Source organism: Enhydra lutris, unplaced genomic scaffold (assembly GCF_002288905.1).
Source record: "Enhydra lutris kenyoni isolate GAN:26980312 unplaced genomic scaffold, ASM228890v2 scaffoldscaffold24, whole genome shotgun sequence".
NCBI classification, from domain to species: domain Eukaryota; kingdom Metazoa; phylum Chordata; class Mammalia; order Carnivora; family Mustelidae; genus Enhydra; species Enhydra lutris.
In genome coordinates this window covers 432,924-445,178 of record NW_019154108.1, presented here as the reverse complement: position 1 = coordinate 445,178, position 12,255 = coordinate 432,924, and the positions used below count along the sequence as shown (strand labels likewise).

Here is a 12,255-nt window from a genome sequence, read left to right as displayed (position 1 = left end):
GACCTGAGCCGAAGGCAGCGGCTTAACCCACTGAGCCACCCAGGCGCCCCCCTGCGGAACACTTCTAAAGGCCAGAGATGTAGGCTCACTCCAAGACTGAGACCTAATCTGAAGACGGTGGATGCTTCCCCTCCCCTATGCCTGACCCCCCCCCCACCACCAGTGTGTTTAGAGCAGTTCCTTTCACACGATACATCATATATAGCTAGTAGAAAAAGAAACTACTGAGCACGCCAAAAGAGAAAAAAAAACACAGTTTGAAGAGACAGTAACAGACCAAGTATTTAAAACAACTATAATTAATGTAACTATGATTAATTAAGGGTGCTAACAGATAAAGTATACAACATGTGAGGACAGATGGGCAATATAAGCAGAGCACTGGAAATCCTCAGAAAGAAGCAAAAAGAATTGCCTGAGATAAACAAAACACACACACACACACACACACACACACACACACACACACACACACACAAGCCCAAAACAAAAAAAACCCCAACCCTGTAACAGAAATGAAGAATGCCTTCGATAGGCTTATAAACAGACTGGACATGGCTGAAAAAATCCTCGACCTAGAAGATGCATTAATAGAATCCCTGAAAACCAAAAAGCAAAGAAAACAAAGACTGGAAAAAAGCCCCCCAAAAGAGAATATTCAAGGACTGTGGGATAATTACAATCAATGTAACATAAGCACAATGGAAATCCCAGAAGGTGAGAAAAGGAAAGGGAAGGGGGAGGGTGGGGATGGAAGGAAAAGGAAAGGAAAGCAAAGAAAAAAAAGAAAAGAAAAATTTGAAATAATAATGACTAAGAATTTTCCCAAATTAATGTCAGACACCAAATCATAGACCCAGGAAGCCTAGAGGACACCAAGCAGGATAAATACCAAAAAAACCCAACCCAAACCAAATCAATACAAAAATCCTACAACCTAGGCATATCATTTTAAAAATACAGAAAATCAAGGATTAAAAAAATCCTGAAAGAAGCCAGAGGAAAACAAACATCTTACCTAGAGAGGTACAAAGATAAGAATCACATCCAACTTCTCCTCAGAAACTATGAAGCAAGAAGAGAATGCAGTGAAATACTTAAAACACTGAAAGAAAAAAAAAATCACCAACCTAGAATTCTGTACCCTGCACAATTATCCTCTTCAGTGAATGAGAAATAAAACTTTCTCAAACAAAGAGCAAAGGAATTTGTTGCTGATAGAACTGCCTTGAAGTTCTATGTTAAAAGAAGTTCTTAATAGAGAAGAAAAAAATTATGAATCAGATACATGGATCTATATAAACAAAGGAAGAACATCAAAGGAATAAGTGAAGATAAAGAAAAACTTCCATTTTCCTTAATCTTAGTTTATCTATTATCTATATACATAAAACTATAGGTAACAGTTGTTCAAAATAGTAACAGCAATAATGTACTTCATCATCATGTATGTTTATGCATGTATTTTACGTGTACATATGCGTATGCATGCTTATGTTAAAGTGAAATGAATGGCAGTAATGATACAAGGGACAGGAAGAAGGAATTAGGGTTTTGTTATCATGGTATCACACTACCTGGGAAGTGGTACAGTATTATTTTAGAGTGGACTGCATTAGTTATAAAAGTACATTGTAAACTATAGGGCAACCACTAAAAAAAGTTTAAAAAGAAGTACAGCTGATGCACTAAGAAAGGAGAAAAACACGGAATCATATAAAATGCTGAATTCAAACCACAAAAGGCAGAAAAAAAAGGAAAAGACAAAACTAGGGACAAAGAGGGCGCCTGGGTGGCTCAGTGGGTTAAAGCTTCTGTCATCGGCTCAGGTCATGATCCCAGGGTCCTGGGATTGAGACCCGCATCAGGCTCTCTGCTCAGCAGGGAGCCTGCTTCCCCTCTCTCTCTGCCTACTTGTGATCGCTGTCTGTCAAATAAATAAAATTAAAAAAAAAGAAAAGGGACAAAGAACAAAGAACAGTAAAGAATATGATGGACTTTAATCCAATTCTATCAATAATGTTTTCCATGTCAGTGCTCTAAATACACCAATTAGAAGACAGATTATCATGGTGGGTCAAAAAATATGACCCAACTATCGGCTGTCTATAAGAAATCCACTTAAAAGTAAAGACCCATACAGAGTAAAAGTGAATGTACGGAGAAAAGCATACCATGCTAACACTAAACAAAAGAAACGAAGAATAGCTACGTTTCTTTCTAACACAGCAGACTTCAAAGTAAGCAAAGTTATCAAAGATAAAGAAGAGCATGATATAATGTCAAAGGAGTCAATTTCCCCCGAACAATTGTTAAAGCATATGTGCCTATCCAGAGAGGGTCGAAACACATGGGGCAGCGACTGAGAGAGAAGCAAGGAGCAACAGACGAACGCACTGTTCTAGCTGGAGACTTCCACACCCTCGTCTCAGAAAGGGGCAGATCCAGGAGGCGGACAGTGAGGACACGGCCAAACTCAGCAACGCTGCCACTGACCAACTGGGTGCGACGGACGTGGCCTGCTCACTTCAACCAGCAGCGGGACACACATTCTCAAGCCGAACGTTCACCAAAACAGAGAACATTCTGGATCATAAGACGCACCTGAAAGGCTGTTTTTTGAATGTTTTTTTTAAAAGATTTTATTAATTGAGATATCAGGCTGAGCAAGGAGCCTGTTGCGGGACTCGATCCCAGGATCCTGGGATCATGACCTGAGGCAAAGATGGACGCATAACCGATGGAGCCACCCAGACATCCCAAAAGACTGTTTAATATTAGGACATTTCCGAGTGTTATCTACTGTATTAGCAGGTTAATGGAGAAAAAATATATGAGAACTCAATAGATGAAGAAAATGTACCCAATTCAATCAATATTCATTCATGATAAAACCGTTAGTAAACTAGGGCAGCGGGGAATCCCCTAATCTGACAGGAGGTATCTACAAAAACCCTAAAACACAAACCTAAATAAACTCATATAGACATTCTTTTCAAAATCAGAGGGTGTGACTTTTACTATTAAGTAAATGTGACTCATTAACCAATACACAGTAAGCAGTAAGAGTGGAAAGGAGGAAAGAACACTCCTATTTGCAATGATATGACTGTCTATTAAAAAAAAAAGGAATTTACATGGCAATTAATAGATGTAACAGAAAAATTATTGGATGGATATAAGATCATTATACAAGCCAAATGAACTTCCAAACACCAGCAACAAACTATTAAGACAGCATAAGTTTAAAAACAACATGCATTTACAACAGCTATGAAGATGAAAGGGTTATAAATAAAGATATTCCTGTTTGTAGGAAATTATAACATGTTAATAAAAGACATTTTTTAAGAGAGCTGAATAAATGTACAGGTAATTTAATATTGTGAGGATAATCAATTCTTCAAAATTTTTACAGGTTTATTACAACTATAATCATACTCTGATGACTTGTATATGGAACTTAAAATGTTGATCACAAAACAGACAAAGGACAAAGAATAGCAAGTCCCTTCTAAAGAAAAATAAAGAGAAGAGACCTGAAGAGATTTAGAAAATATTAAGATTATAAAGCTAGAGTAATTATAAGAGTATGGTACTGATGGAGAGGCAAACAGTTGTCCAGCGGAATGGAACAGAAAGCCTAGAAACAGACCTGTGTTTATATGGAACTCTGTAATGTGATGGGTAGCACAGCTGCTCTCTGGGGAAATTCAACAGTTAATAAATGAACAGAGAAAACAAGGCTATCTACACAGCAAACATATACATCATGAATAAAAAATCAATTCCAGATGGATTAATATCTTAAAAGACGACTTCAAAAGAACATTTTCCATTTCTGGAATTCCAGAAGTAAGGATTTCTTAAATAAAAGGAAGCGATATGCATTAAAGAATGATAAAATTCAACTACATTAAAATTAAGAATCCTCAAAAGACAGCTTAAAAAAATAAATCACAAACCAGAAAAAATATTTGCACTTATAGATGACACAAATTAGTATAAAAAATACATTAAGAATTCCTTAAAAAAAAAATTTAACATGGAAGAGGAAAACAATTCAATTAAAACAACCCAGTAGAAAACCAGTTATGGCCAAAAAACAAATGAGAGATGCATAATCTCATTTTGTAAGTACAGAAATGAAAAATCAAAACCATGAGATGCCACTGTACACCAAACCAATTAGCAAAATCAAAAAAAGGGACAAAACCAAGTTGTGGATCAATGTGATTACTTAGTGACTGTACAAATTAATTTACACTCCCACTTTGGAAAACAATTTGAGGTTATCTTGTAAAATTCAACACTCCATTCTCAGGTATGTACTCCAGAAAAGCCCAAGGAGACATGTTTCAGAATGTTCAAACCAGCACTGTTGATAAAAGCAGAAACTGAAAACTTAAATGCCCATTAACAGGAAAAGGTATGCATGATGGAATAGATACGCAGTAGATTGTTAGAGAGCAAAAAACTGACTGAGCATCAGCGACGTAACAACATGGATGGATCTTAACTAACGTTGACTGAGAAAGAAACAGCAATTCCTAATACCACATTCGGACAATATCCTTTTTTTTCAAGTCTAAAAGTGGGCAAACAAACTAAATGATGTATTACTTTGGCATTTATATTTGTGATAATGTTTTGTTTACAGCACGGCACAATACACAGAACGTTCAGAAGAGTGGTTGGCCCCGGTAAGGTGGGTGAGGGGACAGAATGTAGAGATCTGAGTTACCGGCAGTCTTTCAGTTTGGGGTTAGGTGGTGGGTTTATGGATATTTACTTATTATAATAATGAATGAATAAAGAAATAAATGAATAAATGAATAAAGAATGAATAAAGATAAATGAAAAAAAGGAACCAAACATGAATCAACAATGATAGTGTCATAAACCAAGAATTAAAAAAATAGAATTCTCTCCCTCCTTAGATTAAGAGTCCTTAATGACGCCAGTGCCTGTGGAAAACTACTGCTGCAATTACTGTATTAAAATTACTTAGATGTGTCTATGAATCCCACTGAGCCGAGAGCTAACGGAGGCTGTTTTGTCGTTATCCTTCTATCTCCAGCTTCTTCCAGTGTTGGGTTCATATAGGTTTACTGAATGGATAAAATAATAAATACGAAACTGATTCATCCAGAAATGTCAAAAGAAAAACAAAAATATCTCAAGGTATCAGCTATTTGGCAAACAGCATTTAATAGAAAAAAAAACCTAGAAGGAATCTAGCATATAACTGACCTAAGAAAATAAAAACCTAGATTACTGACTTTGCATTTTGATCCCTTCCTCTTCCCTGAGTCTTTGTATTTTATTTTTAATACTGCATATTCTAAATATTCTGTTTCTAAATGGTCAGCAGAATTTAAGATAATTCCAAGCTCAAATTAGGAAATTATTTTTAAAAAATAAATAAATTGGCACATTTAGTAGTTAGAGGACCAGGCTAAGATATAAGAAGAAATTAAACAGCACTAAAAATATAAAATATGAATTATTTTGCCTCTTGTTTTCAATATGGTAAATTCTTTTATAAAATACCATTACAGGGGCACCTGGGTAGCGGAGTTGGTTAAGTGTCCAACTCCTACTCTCCGCTTAGGTTTTGATCTCATGATCCTGAGACTGAAGCCTGCACTGGGCTCCACAATGGGCAGGGAGCCTACCTAAAACTAAACCAAACCCCAACCCCCCCATTATATATAGCTAGAGTGGTACAAATTAATTAAAACAGGTCTGGGGTATGACTAATGGGACTGAAGTTCACTTTAAAGTTGTATTTTAAAAACGTACCCCACTGTTCGTCTTCAAATTACAAAAACGTCTGAGAGTTACAGATCGTCTTGATGTGTGACATTAAGTTATTAAACTATTTATAAGAAAACAACTTTCTTTAAAAAATCAGAATTTTATGCACAGAATTAGACTCAAGTCCATTTTTACTTCTTGATCTCAAAGAAAAGGACTATACTTGAATAATAACAAAATGTTGCTATTGCTAATTGGTAGCCCAGTCAAGTTTTAAAAAAAGTAAGTTATATTCTTCAACAAGATATTCAAAATGGAGTAACCAGTAATTTAAAGTACGTCACTTCAGGTTATAGTTACTTTATCATCTGACACACTGGAAGGGAACATCCGTCACATCCGCACACAGGAACTTTCTTTTCATTCTACTCCCATGCAGGGCATGCAGCTAAATACAGTTTGTGAAAAGCAACCTGCTTTGCAATGCTTAGCACTTGGAGCTCAGTAAGCATAAGACGTATTAACTGTTAATAGGAAAGGTGGTTAGCTGTGGAAAAAGAGGACCTGGCAAATTCATCATAAAGAAAAAATAAAATAATGAAGGAACATACTGAATTACCTCATTATTCTATCACCTATTGTTGTTCCTCTGATATTAAATCTAGTGAAGGGAACACAATAACTAAAGTCACTCACAAAGACTTCAAAGAACCAAACACTGAAAGCATTAAGGTCACCACTTTCATCATTAATCAGCGAAATCTAAGAAAACTTCTTGTTTCCCTTCGTGATTTAAGGTCTAATGTGAGACTGTGTCATTCACCTAAATGTGTCTGAGGAAATTAAAGAAACAGAAACACACACTGAAGATAGACTAGAAGGAAGACGTTGCACTTAACACCTTTTATCTTTAAACAGATGAGAAACGAAGCAGTTACAGCGCGTGGGGAACTGCACTGACTCACGCCACCCACGCCACCCCGCCAGCACCTGCATTATGCTCCCCAGGGCTGTGCTGCTCTTTCAGGAAAGAGTAATTAAGCCCTGAGCTGACTCACTGTCCTAACCACAGACCACAGAGCAGGCGAGCGAAGAGTAACAGGGCCTTTACCTCTCTAGGAGTTCAGTTCTTTCTCCACCGTTACTTTTTTTCTCTCTGCAATTTTCTTCAGTGAAGAATACACTGGAATCATTAGAAATACTGGGAGTGATTGTAGGATGACTAAAGAGATGGTGGCAAATTTAGAACACAGGAAGAATTCTGACTTTACAAATCAAGGCTGTGTTCCAGAGTCCAGAGTAGGTAAATGGAACCACATTTCTACGCGTGTAAAAAATACTTTGTAAAAAAAGTGGCTAACCTTTAAGATTTATGGAAAAAACCTTTAGAGCATCTTGGCTGAGTCCATAACTAAAAACTTTCAAGACTATGTGAGAACTTCAGGAGGCTCACTTAGATGCTTCTCACAGAGCAAAAACCCTCTTGGGTTTGGCAAAAGAAAGAGAGACCAGCCAAGCCATCCATCATACCATGAACTGTAAGACTAATTTGGCACTGTGCAAACAGTTCACGTGAAGACCATATCAACCGAAAACCTGACCATGTTCCTTTCGTGCCAAGGGCACACGTTTATATTTCCAAATCCAGTATAAAATCACCAAAGGATACACACACTACTTTTATTTGTTGTTTCTTTAATACCATGATTGGAAAGTATGTGTTTGATTAAGTCTTTCTTTCTTCAATTTAGTTTCCATTTAATGTTCTATGCTCTTGCCCTAGACAAAGTTAAAGGGGATCAAGTATGTGGTGATTTAGAGAAGAACTTCATCGTTTTAAACTCTGGGTATCTACCAGTAGGCGCGTTTTACCACAGACTACAGTTGTGCTTCTTTCAAGATTGATTTGCTATAGAATAGGAATCAGCAAACTATGGCCCTTGGGATAAATCTGGCCAGTTGCCTGGTTTTGTAACAGCCGGTAGGCAAAGAATAATTTCCATGTTTGTAAACAGCTACATTTGTAAATAGTTACATTTGCACTTTAAACAGTTACATAGGTACCTTGGCCAGCAAAGCTAAAATTTCTACTCTCTGGCTTTTTAGGAAAAAGTTGGCTGAACTCTGCTCTAGAGAGTCCCAGCTGAATTTGTACCGAGCCTAGCTATCGTTAATGAGAAGAGCATTCCATTTTAAAACATTTACGTTAGTTGTTAAGACCTTTATTTTCTAAGACATTTCTTTCTCATGCTTGATCTCAGCCCCAAAGTGAAAACCCAAATCATATTTACCTAACCAGATTATAAATGCAAATCTTTATAAAGAAATCATTACTTTGCATTGCAAAGAACTATTTTCGATATCTTTATTAAATGTATGTCAAAAATGGTTTAGTTATACATTTTTTAGTTTTCATTTCAAAAATTAAATTTGGGACCAAAAAATTATGAGATCTACTACGTAATTCTTTATACACATTAAAGCAGAGATCTAAGTATATACTTTCACCATTTTTAATTTTAGGGCCATTTCTTTACTCCAACCAAACTGATCTCAACTGGGCTTCTCAAGTGGCAGCAACAAAGGAACTTTAAGACATGCATCTTCTTAGCTGGGCACTTCACTGAAGTATGAAATGTGTTCTTAGATACGAAGAACCAAATGGTATGATTTTTACAACAAAGCTTTGAAAACTTTTGTCCCTTTGGAAACAAATTCTCAGATGTCCCATACCTACTTACAAGCTGGTAAATTATTCTTTTCATGTTCTAAAAAGCAAAATATCTTAAAACTTAATCTCTTAAGAATAAGTCAACACACCCATTCTCCAAATAGAGAAGAGAAATGGGCAATTTTCTCAAGGATGAAGGATCCTTAAAAAGGTGCAGAGATGTTAAAAATATACCTTATCTGGGTAGTTCAAGATTTAATCAAGATGGTGTTAAGGAAACAAGGAACAATACAAATTATTTAGAAAAAAATCAGAAGGAAGATTTTTCACCAAAACTGTTAGAAAATAATGCATATTTCAAAGAAAAATTGACAGGGTTGTGAAAGTCACTATAAACCTTTACCATCACCTTGGTCTGTACATTTTTGTATATCTGTAACACTGTATTTCATTTCATTTATTTATTAAAACTGTTTCTCCCCATTCTTATAAATAGCTTATGGATTTGTCCTCGCTTCTTCAACAAGTGATTAAGTTTCTTAAATGTTAAGAATTTTATTATTCTTCTTCTATTATTCTTCAGTAAGTTCACTACTATGTTGTACAGAATAAAAAAAATAATATATGGGACAAACTAAGGCTATATTCCTGAACTGAATATACAGAATACTAAAGAATTTGTAATAATAATTTTTAAAAATCAGGGAAACCAATGTAGACTTACACGAGGTTTCAGATCCGGATCTAACCTTGAGAATATGAACTCGAGAGTACGTGTATGGCGTGAGTGGGGTCAGCTCTAGGCCAGTGTCCCTGAGTCCCTTGCCTCTAAAAGATTCTGCTGGTCTAGTTCAGCACCTGGGTCTCTTGGAACAATGAGGCTATCAGTGCCAACTTTGTGGTAGATCCAAACCCTAGGCGAATCCCTAAAACATAAATCATTTAAGTATTATGAAAATGAAAAATAAGTGATGAAGCTCAATAGAAAGGTATTCTAGTTTCTGGTAGTATCTCCAAACTAAGGATAATATACTCCAAGAAGTTTTAGGTTCTCTAGGACCCACTCTCCCCACCAAATCCTCCCTTCTCACTGATGTTATATTACTGTGTTTAAAAAACCAGCCAACCAACAAAAAACCTTGTTAGGTCTAGAATATACAAAAACTCTGCTCAGCACCTCTGTTTCCTCAGCTATAAAGCAGGCTTGGTATAAAAGTGTAATAATTAGCCTGAATAATTTTGATCTTTTTCCAAGTATCTAATATCTATTAAAATATAGATAATGTCTTATTTAAACAAACAAACCTGGTAAGTGATATATATGGCCCACTTTATTAGAAAGCATATACTTATGTTTTATTTTCAATTATGACCTTAGCATCACTTTTAAGCTACCTAAGTACAGAAAAAAGCAAGGACATATATTCACTTATATAAAGAGAAGGACATAAATGTGTAAGCCTCAAATAATTACAAACGGACTCTCTATCCTGGGTTTCAGAAACCATCAATTTGATTTTCAAATTGTGCTGTGGTTGCTAACCTTATCTGTACAAATTAAGTGGTGATGGTATCCCTCTGGGTCTGGAAAGAAATGAAACTAAGTCTTCCTTGTCTAAAACAGAGACTAAGAATGCTGAGGACTAGTGTGTGGCAGGTAAAGAGAAGATGCTTGGTTAATCTCGAAGTACAAAAATCGGGAGGGATTACTTCCTCTACATTTAAAAACAATGCCATTGCCAAATAAACATTCTGACTAACCCTAACTAACGGAGACTCCCAACTGAGGACATGTGAGTAAGTATCAGTAGAGGGGCAATCCTTTCCTAGCTACAAAAGGCAGTTTCGCTGAACTGCAAGCAGTACTGTTTGGGATTTTCGCGGTCCTCTGTCCATCTCTATCCCCAAAGCCACTCTCCTTCTAACTGGTTTTTAAGTCTGAGAAGCCACACAGACATCTTGGGTGCTTAACACAGCTATCAGTTAGTTAGTTAGTGCGTTCAAGGTGGACAGGTCCTGGGACTGAACGATTAATGGATTTTTGAAAATTCTTGTAACAATTCTAGATAGTCATAGCTTCATTTTATACAAAAGGAACCTGAACTATACAAAAACATTACAAAATTTAAATGAGGAACTACAGCTAAGCAGTAAAACCAGGATTCAAACCCACGTCATAATGTTCTTGATCATTAATTTACTACTGAAGAATGGCAATGCTGTATTATCTATGATATCTTTCACTTGACGGAAATGTCAGAATATTTTATAAACGGTAGTATATTGAGCACAGAAATATGTGAAATGGTTCTTCACAACTGTGTAAGCTAGGAACTTAAAGATAAAATTTTATTGTCTGGAAAAGGGCAGAGCTTATAATGAGGTATGATAGCATTATCTGCAGAAACAGCTTTTGATAAGTATGGAACACAATATGCTTTGAAAGTTTTATTTTATCTTCTAAAAAACAAGATATATTCGTATGATCACACAAAGTAAAAAATGAGAAAAGTATATGAACATGTGAGCAATTCTATATATTTGGTATAATTTTTCATTTCCTGAACTGAGTTGTTAAGTAGAAATCTCAGAAAAACATAAGGTTCTCAAAGAGAACTATTATTACACTACCTTAACCCAGGGTCAGTAGAAAAGAACATCAAAAAACCTGAACATTAAACAAAACAAAACCGAAAAAGGCCAGGCTGACTATAGGGCAGTCTGATGGCTAAATATAACCCCGACTTGACACATAACCTGTTGGTCGTTCTCCACATTCCTTTCTCTTGATCTGTAAACTGAGGAGCAAGTCTCCGGTGTTGGAGATACAGAGCAATGAGACTTTTTATTCTCCTCTTAACGCAGTTTGCTCAAAGAATGTAGCGCACTACAATCATTTACAGTTTAAAAAACTCTGAGTTGATAGGACTGAGACACCCTTAGAAAAGTGGCTGTGAAAAATGGAGAGATTCCTTTATTTGACTTCAAACAAAGTCCTGTGAATTGCATTTTTTATAGTTCATTTCAACTAGAACTTTACCAACCTGTCACCAGGTCCCGCTCGATACCTCGCACCTGGGATCAGGACTGGGTCGTCGTCACTGTCGTCTGTGTCCTGGAGAGCAGAGTCCCTGGCTGATGTTTCCTCACGAGCCAACGGCCCAACGGCTCCTGTTTGTGACTGAGGCTCAGGACTGGTGGGGTTTCGACTGGTAGCACCTTCAGTGCTAGTCTGCTCTGAAGTTCCTGGTTCCTTGTCTTGTTCAGACAAAGTGGGTTCTTCTGGAACCCCACAAGAACTATCAAGATTGAAGTAATTTCTTTCTCCTGAGCTGGAATCCAAGGGCTCAGATGTGAGTGTATCTGACTGTGCTGTCGGAAAATAAAGTAGAAACTGCTGGTCATGTCGGCAACACTGTTTAATCAAACTGGACGCTCTCCCTATAGGAAGAGGAGAATTCCATAACACATCCATTTCTAAATGGCCTCTAACTTGGGAGAGAGTAACATAAATTACAGCTTCTTGTTTTCCAACATGGAGCAATTATCTAAAGAGAACAAGACAACTCACCTGTGTTTACACGGTTCTCAACTGTGCTTTCTGCAGAGGTACCTTCCTGACATGCTGTCACATCCTCTGATGGTTCTTTAAGAACTTGTGGGAAATAAATAAACCAAATTATCATTAAATCCAATTTTTTTAAAATAAAAATAAACACCGATTGAAAACCCTAGCTTTCCTCTGTATAAGCAGTTCCTAGTCCCTTTTGGATCACAGAATCTCCTGACCTTCAGATACAACCTCCCCTCAGGAAATGCAAGAA

The 12,255-nt window shown here is 36.5% G+C and overlaps 1 protein-coding gene across 1 annotated transcript in view; it reads right to left on the bottom strand.

The window, feature by feature from the left end:
* Window positions 1-12,255, bottom strand: part of LOC111150800 (DDB1 and CUL4 associated factor 6) — a 165,124-nt gene that overhangs the window by 18,485 nt on the left and 134,384 nt on the right. Inside the window, exons 16-18 of the mRNA XM_022508408.1 lie at window positions 12,003-12,086; window positions 11,476-11,803; window positions 6,380-6,421 (exon numbers count right to left, since the gene is read on the bottom strand). Coding sequence (XP_022364116.1) covers window positions 6,380-6,421; window positions 11,476-11,803; window positions 12,003-12,086 — 454 coding nt within the window. The remainder of the gene's footprint in view (window positions 1-6,379; window positions 6,422-11,475; window positions 11,804-12,002; window positions 12,087-12,255) is intronic.